The 27284-nt window shown below is 41.8% G+C and overlaps 1 protein-coding gene across 2 annotated transcripts in view; it reads right to left on the bottom strand.

Moving 5' to 3' along the window:
• The window catches only part of LOC136876877 (uncharacterized), a 186576-nt gene that overhangs the window by 138659 nt on the left and 20633 nt on the right, over positions 1-27284 (bottom strand). For both annotated transcript variants that reach the window (XM_067150634.2, XM_067150633.2), the window contains exons 6-8: positions 9337-9408; positions 6547-6612; positions 4351-4506 (exon numbers count right to left, since the gene is read on the bottom strand). In XM_067150634.2, coding sequence (XP_067006735.2) covers positions 4351-4506; positions 6547-6612; positions 9337-9408 — 294 coding nt within the window. The remainder of the gene's footprint in view (positions 1-4350; positions 4507-6546; positions 6613-9336; positions 9409-27284) is intronic.

Here is a 27284-nt window from a genome sequence, read left to right on the forward strand (position 1 = left end):
GCCTCTAGTGATGCATACTGCTGCTACAATCCACCTAGATAAGCAGCGTGACATATATAACATTATATATTCTTGCTCATTATATTCTCGCTTAAGCGCCTCTACTTTATGCCTGGGCGCAATCTCGATTCATTAATGTGTGTCAAACCCAAATCATCCCCTTCAGGTACCCACTTGTTCGCAATCTCGATTCATTAATGTGTGTCAAACCCAAATCATCCCCTTCAGGTACCCACTTGTTCGCAATCTCGATTCATTAATGTGTGTCAAACCCAAATCATCCCTTTCAGGTACCCACTTCGCAATCACGACGACACCGCCCTCTGACCCGAAGGCAACTACGCTGACCATTCAGTCAAGTAGCCGGACATTGTGCAGGTAGCACTATGACTGTGCGCCGGGAATACGAAAACTGGGGTTCAAGTCTCAAAGTTCGCTAAGCGCCGCGGTCGGTCGTGGAAAACGGCAGACATGTGATTTGCAGTGATATGCTACGTGGCAATCAGGTGGGAGAATTCGGGTAAGACAGATGCCAGGTGAACGATACCTGGTTCATGCGTCCATGAACGTACGATTTGTTGGCAATTTTCACTATTTTCGGTACCTCTCCTACTTGTCTGAATTTAAGTTTGATGTTGCTGTTACCGTAATTGCTTTAGGTTTGGTTACTTTTCGTTGATTTATTATAAGTTCCCTTTGACGTGCAATCATGTCACAGGTTATACGCTCACCTCCAATGGGGGTGTACCTGAAAAGAGCTGCACCACCTTGGGATGAGGACACGAGTTTACTTTACAGGTTATACGAGTAGCGCTGTGAAGAGGAAGCGGACCTCCTGTTGATTGAATCGGATAATACGATTACAGCGCTCCTCCGGTGATCTCCGGTACTACCGACGGAGGCAAAGCAGTTACGGAGCTCCGGAGGTTAACAGGAGGCCGCCTCCTATTCGCAACAGTAGCTCCGAGTGTAAAGACGTAGTGGGCTGCAATTTCAAACTAACGTCCGTGATTGTAGGCGCCCTATAAAAATAGTTACCTACATACACAAAAATTGATCTATATCACCGATATTCCATACAATACCCCTTAAAAAAGAACGTAGGCCTATAGTCATTCAGAATAATTTAATGCATCCTCTCATTTGTTATCAAGAAAATGTAATTATATCGACATATAATACACATCCCATATACCTGTAGGTATAAACCTTGTAGATACAACAAACAATATATCTAAATAGGTTCAGTTGTTTCTCAGAAAAGTGCAGGCCCTACTTGTGCAGAACTTACGCAGTACACTTCGTTCATTATTATTATTATTATTATTATTATTATTATTATTATTATTATTATTATTATTATTATTATTATTATTATTATTATTATTATGAAAATATTCCCATTATATTGGCGCTAGAATACAGTAGTTTCAAGTTAAATTTGAATTCGCTTTTAATTTCTGGACATATGTAAAAAAACGCAAAAGACGTGCCGAAGTATGGGATGATTATTTACGAGCGGACGGAGGAGTTCAAGCGGTTCGTCTGTAAGTGCTGCGCTGTAAAACATGGCACAAATGACTCATAAACTCCGACCCCGCGGTGTAGGTGGCAACGCGTCCGCCTGTCACCCGGCGGCCCCGGGTTCGATTCCAGGCCGGATCAGGTTTTTAATTGTAAATTATTAATATCCCTGGCCTGGGGACTGGGTGTTTGTGTCATTCTTAACGTACCTTTACTCACATTCAACACTTTACCCTACCGCCATTTACATAATACACGCAGGTTTCCTCATATATGGTGCAAATAGGGGCAGAAGATCTTCATAGGTCGACGCCCCGAACAAATATAATTTAAAAAAGAAGGAGTGTAGTTTCGCGCAAAAAAACAGCGACAAGTCATAAATTCCTGTGAAAATGCTCGTTCATTTCTCCCGTACCAAGTTCACACTACGCACTTGATATTCAATCGGAGGTTCTGATACATAATTACGTTTGTACGTAAGAATGCTATCTGTAATATCGCCAAATAATTAAGGTATTAACTGAGGGGTCTAGTTTCGCACAATAGTAGCGACAAGTTATAAGTTCCTGAGAAAATGCTAGTTCATTTCTCCCGTACCAAGTTTAAACTACGCGCTTGTAATTCAATCGGAGGTTCTCCGGAGGCACCGATTGAAAGCGCCCGGAGCCTCCGCTCCGTAAACAACCGCTCCGTTAACAGCGCTATATACGAGCACTGCTTGCCTATTGTCTTCCTCTCGCTTCGCGGACATACTTAATTTTTGTCACCTGTTGATTGGTTACATTACCTTGACATGACTGTTTGCGTCATCGGTAACTTGTTTCCAGTTGGTACCGAGATTGTATTTTTCCGCGTCTTTCTACTTTTTCATTGGTTACTTCTGTTTTTTCTCTTTGCCTTTGTTATATTATTAATTAATTGGAAATTATTAATATTCTTTCTGGACTTCCCCTTTCTCGTTATTTTGTATTTTTTTTTATAAGGTTTTTCATGTACTTTTTAGTAATTACTACTGTTAGTCTTACAGCGCTACTTTTTGTCGGATCTGGAACCTTCTGCAGTGGTTCTTAAGGACTGCCACTCATCATGTTCTCCAGGATTCGGCTCCTCACTCTCAACGAGCAGCTCAGCTACGCGGTAACGTCTATGCTGACTTCTCGTCCAGGCTGATAGTTTCGCCGCGCATTTGGAGGCGGCATTTTGACGACATGCATTCATTTCGCCTTGCTTGGGGCCGTGACCTGGGCTTGCTCTCCTGTTTGAACGAGGCATGTCAATCCGAGCACTCTCTACATTACTGCAGCTGGCCTGTCCGGCACTTCTATTTTACTGAATTTCATTAATGCCAGCCTGGACTTAGCATTCTGCACAAATTCGTGCCTTACTCTTATGAATTTTTCAATCTACGTTTCTGTCAGCATGTCTGTTTCTGGAAGATGACATTTTTTCTCAACTGGTTTGCCTTCGAAGATTTGTCTATAGCACTGCAGTGTTGGCCTATTTATTTGACAGTTTTAATGTTTGGCAACCATTTCTTTCAATCGTTATCTCCCTGGTAGAGAAGTTAATGCTGCAAGTCTGGCTTCAAGTTCGTCATTAAATTTCGAGTCTTTGTTAATCTATTGTTTACGGAAACCACTAACTTTGTAATTTTTTGATGTCTTTAATATCCAGTTACGCTGTTAAATTTCAATATTGGTCTGGCTTGGACCAGCCTTCCAAGTTAATATAATTTTCAGATATTCTGAATTTTATCAGCTTCAATCTATATTCACATTTATGTGCACAGCCGGTGGTCGGTTTGGCTCAAGGACATGTGTACGCTACCTGATTTTCAAGTTTGATCATTGTTTAAATCATTCAAATTATTTATTGTTGTTTTCTTAAAGATTATAATAAATGTTGTGATTGCTGATCCCTTATCTTTATCATTTCCCGTAAAACTTGGAATTTCTCTCTGGCTTTTCCTTGTTTTCCAATACCTGTCTGCCAGCTTGTAACAGTACCCAGACTCAAAGTGACAATTTAGGATTGGAAAATGTTCAATAAATTTCCATGTTCTCTGAAAACGTTGAAGATAAAGCTAGGTAAACAACTGATAGAGTATCTGCAACCTGGCAGAAACTCTAAATGCAGATCATTGATTGATTGATTGATTGATTGATTGATTGATTGATTGATTGATTGATGATTGATTCCGCCTCTGTGGTGTAGTGGTTAGTGAGATTAGTTGCCACTCCCGGAGGCCCGGGTTCGATTCCCGGCTCTGCCACGAAATTTGAAAAGTGGTACGAGGGCTGGAACGGGGTTCACTCAGCCTCTGGATGTCAACTGAGCAGACATGGGTTCGATTCCCACCTCAGCCATTCTGGAAGTGGCTTTCCGTGGTTTCCCACTTCTCCTCCAGGCAAATGCCGGGATGTACCTAACTTAAGGCCACGACCGCTTCCTTCTCTCGTCTTGTCTATCCCTTCCAATCTTCCCATCCTCTCACAAGACCCCTATTCAGCATAGCAGGTGAGGCCGCCTGGGCGAGGTACTGGCCAACCTTCCCAGTTGTATCCCCCGACCCAATATCTCATTCTCCAGGACACTGCCCTTGTGGTGGTAGATAGACACTGAGTCCGAGGGAAAAACCAACCCTGGAGGGTAGGCGGATTAAGAAAGAAGAAGAAGAAGTAACATCTATTTGGCATGTAGGCCTACTTGATACGACCTAACAGTCGAACACCGCATGTGGTTCTTCAGTTGGTATGTGAACTGATCCTTAACCTAGTTTGTAGCCATGAGTATTAAAAGGGTGACTATTTGGAGTGTTATACTCACCTTACCCGTTGGTCGCCTTCCTCGACGTCCCGCGCGGTGCGTCCTTCCCACCAGTCGCGACAGGCCAGCCTGTTCAGCAACATCCACACCACTGTCAGAGGCTTCACTGTGCGGTCTCCTACCATGAAGTAGGCCCCCGGGGGGTTATGGTTACAACTGAGGCACAGAATAAGGATTATCATTAGTGAACTCCTCCTCAGCAGCAAGAAGATGGTGGATCTTCGGGATAGGCTGAGGAGATGAGGAAGGCTATCAAGTACACACCGTAGAACATTTTCATTATAGTTATATACCATTTGCTTTTCTAGCGTACATCTCTCTGTGGGTGGAGGTGGTAGAATAACATCCACGGTATCCCCTGCCTTTCGGAAAAGGGGACCAAAGGGGGGACCAGAGACTATGAATTTGGGAGCGTGCGTTGACAACCACGGTTCCCCTAGCTGAGTCTGGCTTTGCTTCCACTGAGTTAACACTTTTACCGAACGAGTAGGCCGTGCGGTTAGGGGCGCGCAGCTCTGAGCTTGAATTCGGAAAAGAGTGCGTTCGAACCTTACTGTCGGCAGCCCTGAAGATGGTTTTCCGTAATTTCGCATTTTTACACCAGGCAAATGCTGGGGCTGCACTTTAACCCTTCCCACTCCTGGCCCTTTTATATCCCATCGTCGCCTTAGGACCTATCTGTGTCGGCGTGTCGTAAAGCAACTTTTAAATAAAACAATAAAAAATAAACGTTTCTCTTTTCTATCCGACCTCCTTCGTAAACCATTGTTATTTTTCGACCCCGATGGTATTTGATTTACGAGGCCTAGAGTCTTTCACTTCCACGCCCTTTTTGCAAATAACCTCATTTTTCTAAAATAATAATATCGCTCTTCTTTCTTTTTTCCCTCTGATTAGTGTTAATAGAGGATGGTTACCCAATTGTACTTCCTCTAAAAACAATCATCACCACCACCTGCAACATACAGCCGGACTACGAATAGCTTATATTTCGGACTGAGTCACTTGATTCAGAATATGAATATAGTCAACGTCTGAAGTGGTTTCTAATTACTTCATTGTCTTCTTATTTTCTATCTACCGTGTCCAGTCTCCCGTATTGTAATGATAACTGGATCGACTTGCAGACGGAATGATTTCTCGGCTGTATTGATGCTAATGCATTCCTTGCTGTCGTCGAACAGCAATCTCTTTCTCCTTCCAAACTCACACCCCCCTGTGGGTGAGAACAATGACTTGCTCAGTTAGTTTTTGAGGGAAGTGTAGGTGATAGACCAAGGGATTAATACGAAGGTTGGAACTTAAATAGTGGCAACTATTTATTTACAACAGGTACAAAAGAGTTACATGTTAGCAACCTTTACTGTCCTTAAATGTAGTCACCAGCGTTGTGTATAACCCGTTGCCAGCGATGTGGAAGTCGTAGCATACCTTTAGCAGAGCCTGTTCTGTTGATGGTGCGAATGGAGCTGTCTACTGCCTATCGAATCTCTGTAACAGTTCTGAGCTCACTAATCGCCTGGTTTCGATCACTGTCCAGTAACGTGGCAAGAGCATGCACTTCTTCTTCTTCACTTGTAGGACGACCTGCCCGATGAATGTCCGCCACAGTTTGCCGACCATCGTTGAGGCTTTTACCCAACGTGCCACTGTTCTGTAAGACAATGCAGATTCCCCGCAAGCCTCTTGAAGACCTTGATGACACTGTCGTGCTGTAGGACCTCTGGCATATTCAGTCTTGATCCAACTCCGTTGTTCCTGTTTGGAAAACATAGTGACAACGTTACGTTAGACCGCTAGCTCACACGTGACTGTGTTTCTCTCGCTTGTGCGCACGCAGGTGTTGTGGGAAGGGCGAGTCCATTTGCTCTCAGGTAAGGTAGGTATGTAACGAACTTGTGCTATCAGGGACAATGTTAGGTTCCGATGCATAGCGTCTCCACAGCAGTGTTGCCACTGTTTAAGTTCCAACCCTCGTATAACAAAAAGGTTACAATAGATGCAGGACATAGCAGTTACTTATTATAAGTAGGCCTAACTTATAATGAAAAAAGTTAGCTTAAGGTAGGGTATCAGGGCGAGCTGAATCAAACAAGTACATTGACTGATTATTCAAACGACAATAACAAGCCGATACTGAAAATAAAGTCGTTTCCACTTTAAGAAAAGGAACTGAATAATAGACACTGTACATACCTGTGAGTGAAAGTAGCGTAGGTCTCGGTGTTGTTGTTGGAATCCTCCTCATAAATCACATCGAATCTGAAAATACACTTCATAGTGATTATTTTATATACAGACAGTAGTTACAAAATATGAAAGTGTGATTTCTGGATTGGATACTTACAAATAGTGTTCGTAAGTTTATGACGTAAAGAAATGCAAAACATGCAAGCGAATATGCCCAGACACATTTAATCATACAAACTGACAGAGAGCTACAGTACATTAAACTTTCAACATTCATTCACTATCATATCCTTGAGGTACACTTCTCGCTCGGTTTTCTTAATAATTTCTTAAAACGAAGTATTAGTATGCTGTCGGCGTAATTTAGAAGACACCGCATAACAAGAAGTTTATTGAAGTCAATCTGTTGAAATTCGTTGGTGTTGATCACACCAGTGAAATCACTTTCGTCAGAACACTATCTTACCTATGCCATGGATTTATTCACATAGTCACTTTCACTCCTCATTATCTGCCATACACAAACTGACGAATATCTTCTTTTAGCTTCCTGTAGTGAGATTATTCGATTTAAAAAGCCTTTGAAATCGTTTTTGAGCAAATCAGAAAGGCCGCGTGATCCATCCCTTGCCTGTCACATGAATTACATGCGTTTAGGAATTCATACTAAACAGTTCTATAGGCCTAATAGTTAGTATACACCAAAGTTAATAAACAATGTTAGCGAAACAAAGTTAATAAACAATGTTAATGAAAACATTTCTCCACATGTTAATAAACTTTTATTAACAAACTTCTTCAGCATTGTGTCCAAAACAAAATAGCTGTTTGTGAGGATACAATATTGATAGGGTCCGGAAGAAGAAAATACTTACAGCTGCAGCTTTCATTATTTTAGTGAGTACAATTACAGAAAAGCGCAGGCGCGAAGTGTGACAAAGAAAAATACTGGAAAAGCGAGTAGAATTAAGTATGGAGAGAACGCTTGTGTCAGAACTTTTAATTCATGATGCAGCAGGTTTTCAAAATTTCCTTGAAAATGCTCCCACGTGACTTTCCGTACTTGTTGACAGTAATTGGGTCTGAAATAGCAAGTAATCATACAGATTATCGGAAAGCCAGCTCCATTAATGACAGGCTATTTTTATAGTTAGGCTATAACTTTAAGATTCCTAGTAACAGGTGACATTTCATTTATATACCTATTTGTCTACAGTATCAAAACAAGAAATTTCACTTATTGTGCCTGAGGTGTTGGAAGCTTTATACAACAATATCAAGGAATTGGTAAAGGTACGAAATAAAGAAAATCTCATTTAACCTATCTAGTTAGGATAGTAGTATTTTGATGTTATGCAAGCGATTGTGGGAGGTTACGTTATTCAGCGAGGAGCGAAGATGGAAATGAAACTATATTAGAACACAGTTAAAATAATATCACACAGAATTAAAAGTACTGTATATCAGAACTATCATTTGCGATTTGATAGTCAATTTTTAGAAGAAATAAGAAATCATTGTATTCCGCGCTACGATTCTGCGTGCTCTAATTGAGTCCTTGCGCATGTGCGAACCGAAATGTTAACGAAAACACGAAATGTTAATGAAAAGTTTCATTTCCAAAAGTTAAAGAAATTTTGTTTATCAATATCTTGGAAGAGTTAATGAACACTCTATTTTGTTTATTATCATACACAAATGTTGAAGAACATTGTTCATTAACAGTGTTTATTAACAAAATTAACGAAAATATCTCGGTGTGGACGCACCTCAAGTCAGCGTCTGTCCAAGGCAGGCGTGTACGTAAGTAGACTCCAATGAATTAAATCATTGTGAAGTGCACAGACCTATATCAACTAGAGGAGAGAGAGTCTAACAGTTGAACTTCTTCTTCTGCTTCTTCTTCCGAATGGGCCGACTAAGGAAAATGACATTAAATATTTTCGCTTATAGTATATCTTGATGTTTTTCCATTAACTACGCATTCTCTAGCATGTTGTTCCTTCTCTCCTTCATCCGTGGGATGTTGTCTTCTTACCGGGTGGTTTCTTGGAACCCCTCCCCCGAGCGTGTCGTAAGAGGCGAGAGAAACGGCCCCATGGGCTCTTCACTTGGGAGCATTGTTTAGCCACCACTTCTACTCACTTGTGCCAGGCTCCTCGCTTTCATCTGTCTTATCCGACCTCCCTTGGTCAACTCTTGATCTTTTCCGACCCTGATGGTATTACGTATGGAGGCCTAGGGATTAATTCATCTTCACGCCCTTCGTGGCCTTTGCCTTTCTTTGGCCGATACCTTCATTTTTCGAAGTGTCTGACCCCTTCAGGTTTTCTTCTCTGATTGTTTTAATACAGGATGGTTGCCTAGTTCCTGCTTCCTCTTAAAACAATAATCACCACCACCACTTTTTGAACGTCTCTTGTCTCAGTATCATTTCCTAACCACTTCTTCCAGTAGGTGAGAAGCCGGTTGGTCAGTCTGGCTGGATTTATCCTCCAGTTACGTCCATAAAATGTTTAAACCTCCTTCCTGGCCATGACTGTGATTTTTTCAGCGAAATTGCAGAGCTCCTGGTTAGGTCACCTACTGCATTCGTCCTCTTCTTTGACTGGTCCCAATATCTTCCTCAGTATCCTCCTCTCCTGATCTTCTAGCTTGTCCGCCAGTCTCTTTCTGTCTAGTATGAAACAAAGCAATCTACAGGCCTGCAGAATGGATGACTGCAAGGTAGTGACTGAATTAGGTATTGCCTAAGCATATTATTACATGAAGAATACAAGTGAACTACGTACTTACCGTCTTCTATCCGTTGAATTTGTGGTGAAGTCTGATGAGTTAAATGGCTCGCTGCTCACGATGTAACCAAAACTGTAAATAATGATAGGAGTAATTAGACACAACACTACTAAAGATTCAAGAACATACCACGACGATTATTATTTTAAGAGGAAGTGTAAATTTATTACTACCCCTCTCAACACCAAGCAGAAGTGGAGTGAAAAAGAGAGAGAAACGATCCATGTATTTGAGATCAGAGAAAAATAAGAGAGTGAGAAGCACGGCACAAATAAGAAGAGGAAATACCAGACTGAAGTAGTCGCTCTCTCTGTGGGTGCGGACGGTAGAATGCGTCAACGATATCTCCTGTCTGTCGTAAGAGGCGACTACAACGGGCCCAGAGGCTCCTAAATTAGGAGCGTGGGTTTGTGATGAGCCGCACCACATTACCTCCATATCTTGCTTTTGTATTTTACAGATGTCGCGTTCTTTGCGATATCATAGTTCAGTCTGTTACGGCTGCTTAGTATTCTCTATGCCAGACTTGACGTGTAGTTCGTCCCGATTAGACAGATGGCATCTCATGTAACGAAGGATTGACAAGCATTTATTTGTAGCTTACCTTTGATTCAAGTTATCTCTGGTCGTCTGACTGTAATAAGTTTTGAGAAAAGGTGGAGACGTTGATCTGCGAGGTGGCTTTCATCTCTTAGAGATGGTACTATAAACGATTTAACATGGCTCTCAAAGTTCAAAGTCGTGAATATGACTACTTCAGTCTCGAGGTATTTATTCTACTTATCCTTTCTATGGGTGATGATTGTTCCAGTCATTCTCGGCTTGCCATAGCTATGCTAGTTTGTTTACAGAGAGATCCCTTGTTTGTGTATTATTCTTTTATTTTTGCTGCAGACTTATTTCACTGTCCTTCCTTTCTTTTAAGTCTGCTAATGTGTACTCGTTCATGCAAAGAGCGAAAGGTGGCACCGATCCGATTATACATGTGGGTGATGGGTTATGCGGCGTGTAAGCGTGTAAGTTATTTACGTTATGTGTATAGACTGGGTGAGTCAGGCCTCTTTGCGATGACCCAGGTTTCTGATCTGTGCTCTCAGGTCAAGCTCATGAGCCGTTGACTGAATCATGTCATGCTGTTACGATTCTTGTCGTAACGTGTCTTGCTATTACACTTTTATACCCACTACTTCGTGTGTTTGGTCTCTGAGTGTGGAGTGGTTATCGAACCTGTGTTAATTTTCAGTATCTTGATGAAATTTGTTTTTGTCATTATTCTTATTTTACCTCGCCATCGTTTCCGGCTTCCTTAAGCCGATCAACATGTTTATTTCGGGATTTTGCTCTCATTTTACTTGCTTTCTGACTCATTTTTATTTATTTCTGCAACTATGGAAACCCCTTTCATACCCCGCCAAATTCCAAACTTGTTTACTTTACTGCCGGTCTTGGTTCACTGGCGTCTTTGATTTATGGGGGTGTAGACTCTATGGGGATTGTGCGAGGCGATATTTTATGAAACCTTGACGTTATCTGGGGAGCTGTTATATTTGATTGTGTGGAAGCGGTTACTTTCACCTCGAGATAGTTAATGGTCCTTTTTGGGAAAGAAATACTTTGGATCACGTTTTAATTCTGTTGTCACTGTCTGGTAAAAAAAATTGTATCGCAGAACACGATATATATGCTGTGATGGTGCAAGGTACAACGGAAACAGATTGATAAGTTAAGTGATTTTTACTGTGGTTGAAGTATCTTTGCATGTTATGTATTGAACCCATGACCTTTGTGCCCTAAGAATTTTAAGTATGAAAAGTTACTACATTTCTGAACATTGCTTGATATCACGGGAGTGACACGTGGCAAGGAGGTAGCTACTTTCCGTCACAGGCTCTGAGATGTGACGTCATCCGCACGTGTCGGCAGTGGAAGGATACAGAAGAAAGTTTATGCTGAATAAATATAATTAAATGAAAGAACATGCAATATAATGAGGGTCCTGTATTTATCTATAAGACAATTGGTCTGTAGTAAGACTGATTGGAGACTGCTAAGCCATTTCTGTGGATTATTTCAGATGGATGCGCGTGTCTAGCTTACCCACGCCAAGTCGACAAAATATAGTGTCTATCAAATGAGGTCATTTAACCAGTTAATTTAATATGAATAAATTTTAAATGTCCAGGAACACTACCGATAGCAATGTAGCAAGTATGTGGTTATATTCAAAACTCTTTTAAATACAGTTCATTGAAGTCGAAAAAGTTACGGAAATTTTCTTGGCGGCAAAGGGAAAATGCCTGGAGAAAGGGGGTACTGTCTATAACTACAGAATGGACGCCATGTTGAAACCTCTGCATTTTGTATCGTGAGGCTAAAGATAGAGGGTTGAACTGTTTCTGTAAATCGATCGACGAGGTTTTCGAAGTGATATCACGTCCAAAGTAGATTGTCATTTCCGTGTGTTTATTGACTATATTTTGTGATGCCAAATTAAGATGTTTATTCGACGTAAAATTTTCACTTGGAATTTTGATTGAATTGGTGCAAAAGGGATCCGTGGTTACCCATTTTCAATCGGATGGAAGCGCTGTACGTAGTGTTGAGTAATGAATGTCGGTGAATTTGTCATGAAGTGTAATATATTGTATGTCCGTTTAAAGCGTGTCTGAGTGAAATAATAACAGTAAATTTGTCAGTCACTTTCGTGAAAATCCAGTTTTAAAATACGAGATCATTTTATGCGAAGTTGTCCATTATTAAAGCATTGTGCGTTATTAGGCGTCAGGGATTCTTGTAAGGATTTTTATTCCAGTTCTTTTGTTAGTGAGAGTCGTCGAGTTTGAGAAACAGAGATTAGAGTTGTCGTATGAATTGAGATAGGATTCGTGAATCAGGTGATTGGAAGCCTGTAGATGAAGCCGGGCCCTTGTGGGAGCCCGAGGAAGATTTTATAATGTTTGGGATGGAAAGTAGAGTACGAGAATCCACACCGGTATTAATTTGCGACGTGTACAATTATTGTGGGACATTTAAAAGTAAATCTATGTGCATATTGGTTTGGTCAGAATATCGTATTTTGCTCTATTTTACGAAGTCAAAGGGTTCATTCTTTGAAGCCAGTCATGTATGACGAAGACATGTGTTTCATGTCGAAGCTGACAGACAGAGAAGGGTCGTGTGTGTGTTTCAAGCCGCCAGCTGATCTATAGGGGACAGTTCTTGTATAACGGAACGTGTAGAGTGTGTTACGCATTGAACGAGATTGCATTCTTGGCAGCGGATATCATTAACTGTTGGATCTAGTTGAAACTTTCATCCGAGAATAACGTGTAGGTCATTAGATACTGTGAATTTATTTAATTGAGATTGTAATGTATATCTCAAACCCTAAAGTTAGAGTATAATGAGTGAGGTTAGCCAATTTCAGGGTTGTTCAAAATATATAGTGGTGGTAGTGATGATTGTTTTGTTTGTGAGGGTGCACAAACTTTATGATATGTTATGACAAGATATGACATCTTAAATCGGCTTACATAATATGGTGAGTTACTTTTGGTTTGTACTAGATTATTAGGGTTATCCAAGTATCAATAATGGCTAGGGTTAGGTTATATTTAAAGTGTGATGTCATGAAACATAATAAATACTGGAAATGAATGATGTACATTTTTTCCAGCTATATAATGCCAGATGATAAACATTAAACATGAATTGAATAACTGCGTCAAGCGTCGAGTAGGGACTTGTGAAAGAAATCATTCGTCCGTGGAGATATATTTTGTTGTTCATTAAGATCTCATTAAATCATTTTTATTTATTAAATTATTAAATTCAGTGGAACCGTATTTGTGAAATAACTTTAAAGCAAGCGAATAACTTGGAGATGCATTCTGGAAATCTTAGTTTATTTTTCTGGAAATATTTAAATGTTAAAGTAACGATTAAGGGGACATATCCGAGGGTAATGGATTTTACTGCCACAAGGTATTGTGAGTGTTGTTGTTGTTGTATTATTTGACTTTGATTGATTGAGCAGTAAATGTCATCAACCGATGTAAATTAATTGTGTTTAGCCTTCAGCTTAGAAACTTGGATGGTCATGGGGTCATCAACCTCAGGGACTTATTTTAGGGCCATATGCCACTGTAGCATCATTTTCCTCGCGGTCATCATCCACAATAACTTTAAAGTAGCTTAGAAGTTTAGAGGTCGGTCCATGACATAGTCGCAGGTCATATCGATTCAATTAAGGGTTCATGCCGTATAACCACTGTGTGGCACACACCGATTGGACTGCCTTAATTATACCCAGAGTGCAGAGTTCGTGTTACGAGGGCTGGACCATAAAGAATGATTATGATGGTACATGTAGTCCGAATTTAAGGATTTCCAGACTTACTTTCTTTATTTAGTAATTGAGACTGGTTCTAGTAAGGATGCCCAGGCAGTTAAGTCAAAGGCGTGTAAAAATGATTGTGGTAGAGTGGACAAGAGAGAGTCCGAATTATACATGGATTTCAAATTATTAGTTTCTTCAGTAAAGTTTTCCTAAATAAAAATGCAGATATTTTATGGATAAGACCTTTCATTTGAGTAGGTAGATTAGGATTACTGAACCCTACCTTTACCTCAGCAAGTGACGAAGAACCCGATACGACCCAAGAGACAGATCTCATGAATTTTGCTGATAGGTAAGGAAGGTAGGTATCCTTCAGAGAGGACCAAAGGGTTCAGTATGTGAGTATTTGACTCACTGTATCCCCATTAGCTTGTTTTTAATGCTATTTTTATGACCGTTTCCCTCTGCTTTTATGTTAATAAACTTAATTCAAGTCTAAGAGGGCCGGATTCTGCACCTGGCAGTTCTTAGCCAGTTTCGACCGATCCAAAAAATGTAGGTGGTATAGTGACCGCACAGTACTGTTTCCACTTACTTGTATCAACCTACTCACTCTCATCTTTTCTATCCGCCATACCTTTCTTTGATGGACGATCCCCAAGCTGGGAATCAGTAAAATATGGGGGACCACAAGGATCAGTCCTTGGTCCATCATGCTTTTCTATTTTTATTAATGACATCCCTGAAGTCGTTAAAAGCAGTGCCTTTCACATGTATGCGGGTCACTTACTAGCTTACTCCCATTTTAGCCCCTCTAATGCACCTTCTTGTATAAATCACGTTATTCAGGACATCTCTCGATTGATCGAATGGAACGTAAATAATTACTCCAATTAAATAAGGCTACGACCCCACTTATTTCCATAGGTCACACCAAACTCCTGAAAACTGTTGATCTCAAATCCTTCCCGGCGACAAAGATTCCATACGTAGATACCCATTACAGTGGCACTGTTAAAAATCTACTATAGCTCTAATTTTCGCGAGAACCTACCTTGGTCTGATCATACGTCAAGTGTGATCAGAAACGATGTGTCATCCATGTATATTTTGAAACTTAACGTCGCACGTATACAACTTTACATGCGAAATCAATTTGTTCAAATTCTGATATTCCCGATCCTTGTTCATGGTTCAGTTAAACACGCCGATTTATCTGAAACTTCGAACATCAAACAACGGAGGGTGCAAAAAGCATGTGTTCGTTACGTTACGAATGCCAGGCGTTATGAATATACAACTCGATTTGTTAAAGTTTCATGAATGCCGCACGATCTCAGTAGCTGTTGCTATGCACAACTTTCTGATCACAAAGACTCCGTTCTACCGTTAGAATGGATTTAAACCTGTGGAATACTACTCTTCGTATTCCCACCTCATTCGTTCCACTAAGTTTCCTTTTTTTGCTAGTAGCTTTACGTCGCACCGACACAGATAGGTCGTATGGCGACGATGGGATACGGAAAGCCTAGGAGTGGGAAGGAAGCGGCCGTGGCCTTAATTAAGGTACAGCCCCAGCATTTGCCTGGTGTAAAAATGGGTAACCACGGAAAACCATCTTCAGGGCTGCCGACAATGGGATTCCCGGATGCAAGCTAACAGCCGCGCGCCCATAACTGCACGGCCAACGCGCTCGGTACCACTAAGTTTAACAACTCTTTTGTTTGTACGACATCACGTATCCTTAACGCCTTTAACCTTCACCGTTTCACAAATACCACCAACAGTATTCAGCGAAAGCAGTCCGTAACGTTTGTCTTCCTGGAATGAGAACATACAACATTGTGTTCGATATCGACTTTCAACCTATTAGGTCGTGTTACGTACAGTTAGTACGTATTGAAGAGATGTTAAGTAAAGAACATAAATGGCAAACCGGACACCAGTGGGATCTGAACCCACAATCTTCATCGATTCATCGGGAGGTTGTGGGTTCGGATCCCACTGGTGCCCGGTTGGCCATTTTGTTTTTTACTTAATATCTCTTCAACACGTACTAACTGTACGTAACATGACCTAATAGGGTGAAAGTCGATGTCGATTGCAATGCGGTCGTGAACATTCAATATTCATACAACTTTGTGTTTCTTAGTCAGAAACTCTGTATTTCTTAGACAATTGTTTTAATCATACCTATTCTTTAAATTCTTGTAGACTAAAATTTTAACAATGTTTTACTTGCATACGTATGTTTTAATTTAACTGGATTTAGTATATATACAAGGATAATCCGAATTTAAATCTAACTAAATTTAATGTTTAATTAATATTATAATAATTTAGTTAGTATATTATCTTCAGACCTACAGAATATGTTATTTGATGTAGACGCTATATAAAGGGGATTTTCAGCCTCAGTGGCATACATCTCTCTGTGGGTGGGTGTAATAGATTAACACCCACGGTATTCCTTCCCTGTCGTAAGAAGCGACTAAAAATTATCCCAGTGGCTCTTAACTTGGGAGCGTGGGTTGGTGACCACGGGGCCCTTAGCTGAGTACTGACATTGCTTCCACTTACTTGCGCCGGGCTTCTTACTTTCATCTCTCCTATCCGACCTCCCCTGGTCAACTCTTTTTCTTTTCCGACCCTGACGGTATTTGGTTTCTGAGGCCTACGGAGTCTTCCATTTTCACACCCTTCATGGTCCTTGTCTTTCTTTGGCCGAAACCATAATTTTTCAAAGTGTCACACTACTTCCATTTATTCGTTCTGGTTAGTATTAATAGAGGATGGTTGCCCAGTTATACTTCCTCTTGAAACAATAATCACCACAACCACAAAAAGGGAAGGCCTCGCAAGCACCTGTGCCCCCTTTTATTCCTTTTTTGCACAAGCCTGGATGCATTCTACCACCCAAACAGTTAGGGCAACCCCCCAGCCAACAAGGTGCTGGTTGTACGGGGTTCTAGCCATGCAGACCGATCTGATACACCAGACAGCACTAAGGGACGTAATTATATAACTATTAGTATGAGAACCTGGAGCATTAGGACTGTGTACCCCGACGCACGAATGGCCTATAGGAGGTTAATGATGCACGCAAGACCGCTGTACTTGATAGAAAGCTACAGAGATACAAAGTGGGCAACGGCTGCTTCCAGGAACTCACGCTCCAGACAAGGGAATGCTCCGGGAAAACGAACTACGAATTCATTAGGCAAGACAAAAATAGGACAACCAAGGCAACATAAAGTAGGTTTCACCGTGAGGAACAAGCTTCTGGCTGCTGCTGATTCTCCAACTATGGGAACTAACATGTACTTGCTTTGCACTTCTTCACGAGATCGCGTCATTCTTAGTACAAATGCTCCTACTCTGCCCTCCAGTGAAGGAGAAAAAGATCTCCTTTGCACTGCATTTCACACATTTCAGTCCGAAGTTTTGTTCATCCTGGATGACTTCGACGCCCGTGAAGAATCAGACAGTGATGCATGGCCTGACTTCTTGGGCATTCAAGGATTACACAGTATTAAGAATGAGACTGCTTGAGATGTGCTGCTACCGTGGCCTATGAGTGACTAACTAGTATTTCCAGTGCAAAGAAATCTATAAAGTCCCGTGTATGAATTCTCGCTCTCATCACTGGCATCAACTTGACCTTGTTCTCACTAGACGCACTGATCTAAGAACGTCATCTTGACTCGCAGAATAAGACACAGGTCCCTCGAGATCAGCAAGATAAGGTTGGCTCTGAAGACCGTGTAACACGAATCCGCACTTCCCATGCATTCAGTGTGGAAAGAATGCAGAAGTATATCTGCAGTATCCAAAGCACACCAGCGAATATTACAGAAATTAACACAATTATCGAGCCCCGGTGGTACAAAATTCCTGGTGCTATTTGCAGCTCAACCACTCCCGCGTATGGAAATAAAGATAATAGAAATACAGACTGGTACGAAGTCAATGCTAAGGAGATGGAATCGGTCACACAGGGCAAGAGAAATGCCTATCTCGAATACGAAACTAATCCATGTGCAAGTACAAGGGACGTTCTCATAGCTGCGAGGCGGAAAGTTCAACAAACTGTTCGCCGTTGTGCTAACAAACTCTGGCTCAACCTTTTTAAGAATATACCACAGACGACGGAGTTTGGAGATGTTAAAACCATGTATGATGACATTAAGGAATCCATAGGCCGTACCACCAGCAAGGACGAAAAAACCTGAGGTCATCAGAGAAACGACCGACAGCTGGAACGGTGAGTCGGACAGGATCTCCAGAACGAAGTAACTGCTACTGCATTTGTTGCTGTCACAGAGATGTCAATCATGGAAGATCTTGATGAATTAGCTAACAAAGAAAAGCTGAGCATAGTAATAGATATTCCTACAAGCGGTAAAGCTCCAAGTGAAGATGGTATCTCGGCAGATGTTCTAAAGAGTGGAAATACAGTTCTGCTTCAATATGTTCATGAGCTCCTCTGCTTCTGTGTGAGGAAAGCTACATTCCACAAGATATGCGTAACTCTAGCATTGTAACGTTATACTACTCAGGTTAGCCGATCCTGGTTCAGTCCGTTGGTATTCGAAGGTGCTCGATCGTGTCGGTAGATTTACTAGCACGTAGGAGAACTCCTAAGGGACAAAATTCGGGTAGAGCAGTGTCTCCGAATACCACAAAAATGTGGTTAGTGGAATGTAAAAACCAATAACATTATTCTTATTATTGCTACTCAGCATAATAGTAAAACCCTTCCCAAGGGTTGTCGCAGCGCGCCTGCAAAGATCGTCTCTCGGATCTACGCATCTTCCTGAAAGAGACAAATATTATACCCAAGTAAAATACGCAGTTCCACTTATTATCATCGACGGGAATGTTCTTGATGTGGTTGACAGTTTTACTTAGGGCCTATCTTGAATTCATGCTTTCTAACACTCTGTCATCGGATGTTGAAATTTCAAGGTGAATAGCCGAAGCTGCAGCTGACATCCCGTAACTTAACAAGACAGTATGGAGCAATAGATGATAGAAAACCCTAAAATGCATATGTAACAGACATGCATCCTTAGCACGCTACTCTGTAACAGTGAGGCCTGGACAACTTACATCAAGCATGGGAAAATGCTGAATAGTTTTCATCTTCATTGTCGCAGGATGGTTTTTCATGTAAGTTCTAGAACGTGCAGGCATACTCAGTATTCATGCACTGCTCAGCCAAAGAAGGCTCAGATGATTGGTTCATATCAGAACAATGGATATCCATCGGATCCCCAAAGTTCTGTTGTACGGGAAACTAACGAAAGACAAGTCCGTTAGGTAGACCTAAACAGCATTTCAAGGAAGTCTGCAAAATGGACTTAAGGCCGGATGAAATGTACTGCACATGTCAGATATATTTGTAATATAGCAGTTAAACGCAATGTCAGGACAGCAGAAAAATCCGAAACGATGCACATCTCACTAAAAGAACTCGATGGATGCTCAGAGCGGCTTTCGGTTGACCTCTCTCCTCCTTCACATGCCATAACTCTGGCAAGGACTGCCACTCGAGAAGAGGGTCTTTCAGTCATTTCCGGTATTATTGTTTTGTGAACCAGGTTGCGACACGAACATCCTACGAGGACGGCCGGCAGCCTACCACTTTACACGTGCAGTTTCAGCAACCCGTTCACAGTTCCTATTTCCGGCTTGTCGGGACTGGACTGCACCCACCACGCCCACAGATAACTCATACTCTACTTACCCGTTATTAACTCGCGAGGCACTGTGTTGTAGATCAGAGGTGCTCCGTCCCGCGGGCGCCCAGCACTGTACGTGGCCGGGCAGACAGGCGATGAGCGTACGCTATTCAGTCACACTGACGTTGTGGTTTCGTCGCAGGCCGTGAAGGTTGGGCGCACTTCTTCCAGTCACTGTCAATCACTGCGGCGATACCCGATTTTCAAATGGATGCACAAAGTAATGAAAGAAAGAGGGCAAAAATCTACGTCATTTTCAATTTACGTTGTACGAAATCAGTTGTTTCTGTTCATTGCAGTTTGAACGAATACAATAACGAGTTAGACCTACAGCCTGAAATATTTTTGTAATGCACGCAATGAATAGGGCTCGGAAGTTGAGGAAAATTCCTATTTTTTCTCGAGTGCCCGAAAGCAAGGTCCGACGTCTTAAATGATCATTCTGGGTCATTGTAGGCCAGAGAATGGTGCGTTTTATTTGTCCCTTTTGCCTTCTTCGGTGTTTTTGGCTTATTGGTACTTGTTCAGATTTTTTTAAAGGTTTTAACGCGTTTTTTTACAACTTCACCTTCTCCCGACTATATTTTTACTGTCCATTCTCAATTCGAATCATCAGTAGTTCATCCATTAATTCTTGAACATCATTAGTTCATCCACTGATTCTTGAACATCATTAGTTCATCCATTAATTCTTGAACATCATTAGTTCATCCATTACTTCTTGAATATCATTTCTTCATCCATTATTTCTTGAACATCATTAGTTCATCCATTACTTCTTGACCGTCATTAGTTCATCCATTACTACTTGAACGGCATTAGTTCATTCATTACTTCTTGAACATCATTACTTCATCCATTAGTTCTTGAACATCGTTAGTTCATCCATTACTTCTTGAATATACCGGGCGAGTTGGCCGTGCGTGTAGAGGCGCGCGGCTGTGAGCTTTCATCCGGGAGATAGTAGGTTCGAATCCCACTATCGGCAGCCCTGAAGATGGTTTTCCGTGGTTTCCCATTTTCACACCAGGCAAATGCTGGGGCTGTACCTTAATTAAGGCCACGGCCGCTTCCTTCCAACTCCTAGGCCTTTCCTATCCCATCGTCGCCATAAGACCTATCTGTGTCGGTGCGACGTAAAGCCCGTAGCAAAAAAGAAAAAACTTCTTGAATATCATTAGTTCATCCATTACTTCTTGAACATCATTAGTTGATCCATTAATTCTTGAACATCATTAGTTCATCCATTAATTCTTGAATATCATTAATTCATTCATTACTTCTTGAACATCTTTAGCTCATCCATTAGTTCTTGAACATCATTAGTTCATCCATTACTTCTTAAACATCATTACTTCATCCATTAGTTCTTGAACATCAATAATTCATCCATTACTTCTTAAACATCATTTCTCTAGTAAATACATATATTTGAACCGTATCTCAAAGAGAGAAAATGAAATATAAATGAAATGACATGGAGAAAATGAAACTAGGGCTAAAAAAGTACAGGGGCAAAAATTGTGTGCAAGATAAGTGAAATATTAAAAGGAAAAAATTTTGATGTGGGTGTTTTGGAAGAGGAAGATCTCACTTACTTCACGTATGAACTCTTAACATCCCGTTGATGTAGAAAGACGTTTCTCAATGTTTCGCAATGTACTGTCTGAAACCTGACGATCCTTTACACCTAAGAACCTGGAGATCTCGAGATGATTATTGTAATGTACTGCAAACACAACTGAGGTAAGGCTTCCAAATTCCAATTCCTGAAACCCCAGCGTGATTAAGCCAAACATGATTCCAGTTATACTAATTTCAATTTCTTTCTCCAGGATGTCCAATGCGGGTTCGCTAAATTCATTCTAGGTGGAAAAAGAATCATTCTAAATTCTGCAAGTACTTTTTTCTTAAGAAACATGGAATTCGTTTTTAAAATTATGCTAATCTAAAAATGTATACTGTCTGAAAAAACAAGTATTTAACTCGTATACTTTTTCACTGTATGATGCATAGCACAAGAATTTTGCGTTTTTAAACGTTATATTTCTTTAAATAGGTAATTAAAACTGAAATTATGAATGAAATTGGGTCGCACTTTTACGTGCATTTTTGCCAGTTTTTAGGTCCTTTCTTGAATATTTCTAGGTATTATTTAGGCAATTTATAGGTTTTCAGCCTCCAAGCCCTAGTAATGAATTCCAATTTTCACTGTTATATTTTCATGGTTCATGTTTGTGGGTTACTGTAGTCACGTCCTAGTTCGTGAACCATGGACAACGGCTGAGTGGCCTGGTAAGTGGTCCTGAGAGTCGGGATATCAGTTGCTACGGAATGGAAGTGGGCATCTCGGACATATTCTGAGTCATGGCCCTTCTTGTGCTCAGGTGGCTAGGACTATACAATCCACCGGTGGTTCATAACCCGTTAGAGGAGAGGTCCTCACTTGGACTATGTGTAAGTAGGGTAGCATCCTGCTTCATGAATTTACCGAGCTCAGAACATTTTAAGCAAGCCTCGGACCTATGGGAGTAACGGAGTCCCACTCTCATTTGACAGGCGAGGGACTCCTAGGAAACAACTTGGCAAACGAAATGGAATTCGATGGGGAGCTATCAATATTAATGGGGCTTATGGAGGAAAGAAACTAGAACTGGCTGAGTCAGCAAAGAGGGCGCATCTCTATGTGTTAGGAGTTACTGATACCCGGGAAAGGGGAGATAACGAAGAAGAGATAGGAAATTATAAAGTGTACTTGACGGGTCTTAAAAAGGGAAAGACCAGAGTGTGGAGTAGGGCTGTTCATCAAGAATACTATTGCATGCAACATAGTTTCTGTTAGGCACGTAAATGCGCGAATGATGTGGGTAGATTTTGCAGTTGGAGGAATTAGGACGAGTACTGTCTCAGTGTATTCACCATGTGAGGGTGCAGAAGAGGATGTTGACAAGTTTTATGAATCATTGAGTGACATCGTAATCAGGGTCAACAGCAACGATATAGGATATGCAAAGTATTCATTGGCATCTTGGAAGGGAGGTTGCGATCAGTGCTTGAGAGGAAGTTGGATGAAAACCAGTGTGGTTTCAGACCACAGAGGGGCTGTCAGGATCCGATTCTCAGTATGCGCCAGGTAATTCAAATATGTCATGAGAAGATTAGACAGCTGTGTTTATATTTCGTAAATCTAGAGAAAGTATATGACAAGGTACCGAGGGAAAAGATGTTCGCCGTACTGAGGGATAATAGAATTAAGGGTACATCTATATACACTGACTGACAGAGCAAATGCAACAACAAGAAGGAGTGCTCAGAACTTTATGCCAATTGCAGGGTAGACTGACGTCACTGAGGTATGCTCATGATGTGAAATGCGCCGCTGTGCTGCGCACGTAGCGAACGATAAATGGGACACGGCGTTGGCGAATGGCCCACTTCGTACCGTGATTTCTCAGCCGACAGTCATTGTAGAACGTGTTGTCGTGTGCCACAGGACACGTGTATAGCTAAGAATGCCAGGCCGCCGTCAACGGAGGCATCTCCAGCAGACAAACGACTTTACGAGGGGTATGGTGATCGGGCTGCGAAGGGCAGGTTGGTCGCTTCGTCAAATCGCAGCCGATACCCATAGGGATGTGTCCACGCTGCAGCGCCTGTGGCGAAGATGGTTGGCGCAGGGACATGTGGCACGTGCGAGGGGTCCAGGCGCAGCCCGAGTGACGTCAGCACGCGAGGATCGGCGCATCCGCCGCCAAGCGGTGGCAGCCCCGCACGCCACGTCAACCGCCATTCTTCAGCATGTGCAAGACACCCTGGCTGTTCCAATATCGACCAGAACAATTTCCCGTCGATTGGTTGAAGGAGGCCTGCACTCCCGGCGTCCGCTCAGAAGACTACCATTGACTCCACAGCATAGACGTGCACGCCTGGCATGGTGCCGGGCTAGAGCGACTTGGATGAGGGAATGGCGGAACGTCGTGTTCTCCGATGAGTCACGCTTCTGTTCTGTCAGTGATAGTCACCGCAGACGAGTGTGGCGTCGCCGTGGAGAATGGTCAAATCCGGCAGTAACTGTGGAGCACCCTACCGCTAGACAACGCGGCATCATGGTTTGGGGCGCTATTGCGTATGATTCCACGTCACCTCTAGTGCGTATTCAAGGCACGTTAAATGCCCACCGCTACGTGCAGCATGTGCTGCGGCCGGTGGCACTCCCGTACCTTCAGGGGCTGCCCAATGCTCTGTTTCAGCAGGATAATGCCCGCCCACACACTGCTCGCATCTCCCAACAGGCTCTACGAGGTGTACAGATGCTTCCGTGGCCAGCGTACTCTCCGGATCTCTCACCAATCGAACACGTGTGGGATCTCATTGGACGCCGTTTGCAAACTCTGCCCCAGCCTCGTACGGACGACCAACTGTGGCAAATGGTTGACAGAGAATGGAGAACCATCCCTCAGGACACCATCCGCACTCTTATTGACTCTGTACCTCGACGTGTTTCTGCGTGCATCGCCGCTCGCGTTGGTCCTACATCCTACTGAGTCGATGCCGTGCGCATTGTGTAACCTGCATATCGGTTTGAAATAAACATCAATTATTTGTCCGTGCCATCTCTGTTTCTTCCCCAACTTTCATCCCTTTCGAACCACTCCTTCTTGGTGTTGCATTTGCTCTGTCAGTCAGTGTATATAAACTAAGAGTTTTGCCTGTACATTGCGGAGAATTTGAAAAGAATGGCATTTCTGTATCGGTCATGTCCACATTAACAAGGAAATGCACTTTTTACTTTTCAGTAATTTCTGTCTGTCTGTCTGTCAGTCTGTCTGTCTGTCTGTCTGTCTGTCTGTCTGTCTGTCTGTCTGTCTGTCTGTCCACGCATCACGAGAAAACGGCTGAAGAGAATGTAATGAAATTCGGTATGTAAAGTCGGGGGATGAGCCACTACAATCTAGGCTATAATTTTTTTTATTCACGCTCAGTAAAATGGTAGTTTAGGGGAAGGCCTGAAATTTAATTCTCAAATATTTATATTATTAGTAGACCTATCGATAAATGCTGTATAAGTAAAGTTATATAGAATTACTTTCCCGGTCGTTTATGTCTTATACATTTTTACCGTACCGGCTATGATAACAGAGATATTCACGAATTTCGCCGAGCCACGAGAAAATAGGTTAACAGAATTGAATGGAAATCGGTATATAGAGTCAGGGAATATAAAACTACAGTCAGTTATAAACAATGTTATTCACCCTGGATGAAATTGTGGTTTAGTGGAAGGCGCCTACTATTTAATTTTTAAATAACTGTGTTATTGGTCCTATCGAAAAGTACTACATAACAAAATTTATAGAGAATACATTTTCTGATCATTTATGTTTTATTCAGTTTTACCGTACCGACTATGATGAGTGGCATTTCAGAGTTGGAAGAAAACTAAATGTGAAGGCCTACAATATCGAAAGCACATAACACTGATCGACAATAACATTACATTAACCATTGTTTGTAGTGATGTTCTTTGTCTCCTATGCTGATACTCAAATCCGATAGATGAGATTACTGTTGTGTACCGAGTATAACAGCCTGGCTGAATATTGGCGGGAAAGAGCTGGGGAGCTAGAAAATCTTCTTTAGCATGCCATTCCTCTGTTTCATACATTTTCTGATACTGCTGGTACATAACACATTGGCTCATCATAGTATTCCTGCTATTCGACCCCTACTCTGACGCGCTGTTTTGAATGAGCAGTGTGCACACGTAAGGCAGAGGCTCACTTATGATCTGGTCTAGAATTACAAATTTAGGCCTATTCCAAATTATAGTACCACAATTCACTAAGTAACTCAAAATTCAACCCTGAAAAGAGCCGTATCTTAAGAAAAGCTCCGCCCAGTTCACTTTCATTAATTTCTACATTCATTTTATTCCAAATTAGCAGTGAAGAGGAGATTTCTTCTCTGGCTTGAAGGAAACATTTGCCTCCAAGTCAGATTTTTCCGCCGCCAGTGTAGTGAATTGAGACTTTCTGGCTCATCGGGTACTCCTAGAAAACAGATTAGTAAAAGGGCATGGTTTTTGCCCTCGTACTCTCCACTATTAGACCCCCGCCCTGCCGAAAAAAGTGTTCATGGATCACAGCTGTTTGCGGCTTGGTCATTTCAGCTCTGGAACTTTGGACTGTTAGTTCGGCAGCGTAGTACTGTTCGTTAAAAGAGAGAAAATCTGTGGTTTTTCATTTGAACGAGTATTTCATATGAAAGCATTGTTTTTAATCACGCCATTTCTACTGACGTCATTGTAATGACCTATGTTCATTTCAGTTGGGAAACCACTAAGACAGTCTTTCCGAGGATGTAACCAGGCAGGTTACATTGTGATTGATGGTAGGCAAGCGGGCCTGCCAATATAATGAACATTCCCTAACCCAGTCTTCATATGAGAAAAGACGTTTGGTGATTTCCCCGTCACGTTTCTAGGATAACGTTAAGAGCTATGCAATTTAATACAAACTTGCTCACAACGTGTACACTACCTAACCAGGAATTCTGTATACAATGTAGAATTCCGTAGCGAAGCACGGGCACATCAGCTAGCTTTAAAATCAATCAAAGGTATTTATGACAACGGGGCTGCAGTGAGAATTGATGGTAGAATGAGTTCTTCGTTCAGGGTACTTACAGGGGTTAGACAAGGCTGTAATCTTTCACCTTTGCTGTTTGTTGTTTACATGCATCATCTGCTGAAAGGTATAAAGTGGCAAGGAGGGATTCATTTAAGTGGAAATGTAGCAAACAGTCAGACCTATGCTGACGACTTGGTCTTAATGGCAGATTGTGCCGAAAGCCTGCAGTCTAATATCTTGGAACTTGAAAATAGGCGCAATGAGTATGGTATAAAAATTAGCCTTTCGAAGACTAAATTGATGTCAGTAGGTAAGAAATTCAACAGAATTGAATGTCAGATTGGTGATACAAAGCTGGAACAGGTAGATAATTTTAAGTATTTAGATTGTGTGTTCTCCCAGGATGGTAATATAGTAAGTAAGATTGAATCAACAGTGTTCTATAAGAAGGAAGTCAGCTCCCGGACGAAACTATCCTTACATCGGTCTGTTTGCAAACCAAATTTTCCTTTACGAGAGCGAAAGCTGGGTGGACTCAGGATATCTTATTCATAAGTAACAGACATGAAAGTAGCGAGAATGATTGGTAGTACACACAAGTGGGAAGAATGGCAGAAGGATATTCGGAATGAGGAGATAAAGGCTAAGTTAGGATTTTTTTTTTTTTGCTAGGGGCTTTACGTCGCACCGACACAGATAGGTCTTATGGCGACGATGGGATAGGAAAGGCCTAGGAGTTGGAAGGAAGCGGCCGTGGCCTTAATTAAGGTACAGCCCCAGCATTTGCCTGGTGTGAAAATGGGAAACCACGGAAAACCATCTTCAGGGCTGCCGATAGCGGGATTCGAACCTACTATCTCCCGGATGCAAGCTAACAGCTAAGTTAGGAATGAACTCGATGGATGAAGCTGTGCGCATAAACCGGCTTCGGTGGTAGGGTCATGTGAGGCGAATGGAGGAGGATAGGTTACCTAGGAGACTAATGGACTCTGTTGTGTAGGGTAAGAGTAGTAGAGGGAGTCCAAGACGACGATGATTAGATTCAGTTTCAAACGAATTAAAGATGAGAGATATAGAGTTAAATGAGGCCACAGCACTAGTTGCAAATAGAGGATTGTGGCGACGTTTAGTAAAATCACAGATGCTTGCAGACTGAATGCTGAAAGGCATAACGGTCTATAATGGTAATGCATGTATATTTTAAGAAGGTGCTTTAGAAACATTTCTACGGAGTTC

This window comes from Anabrus simplex, chromosome 7, assembly GCF_040414725.1.
Source record: "Anabrus simplex isolate iqAnaSimp1 chromosome 7, ASM4041472v1, whole genome shotgun sequence".
Lineage (NCBI taxonomy): Eukaryota > Metazoa > Arthropoda > Insecta > Orthoptera > Tettigoniidae > Anabrus > Anabrus simplex.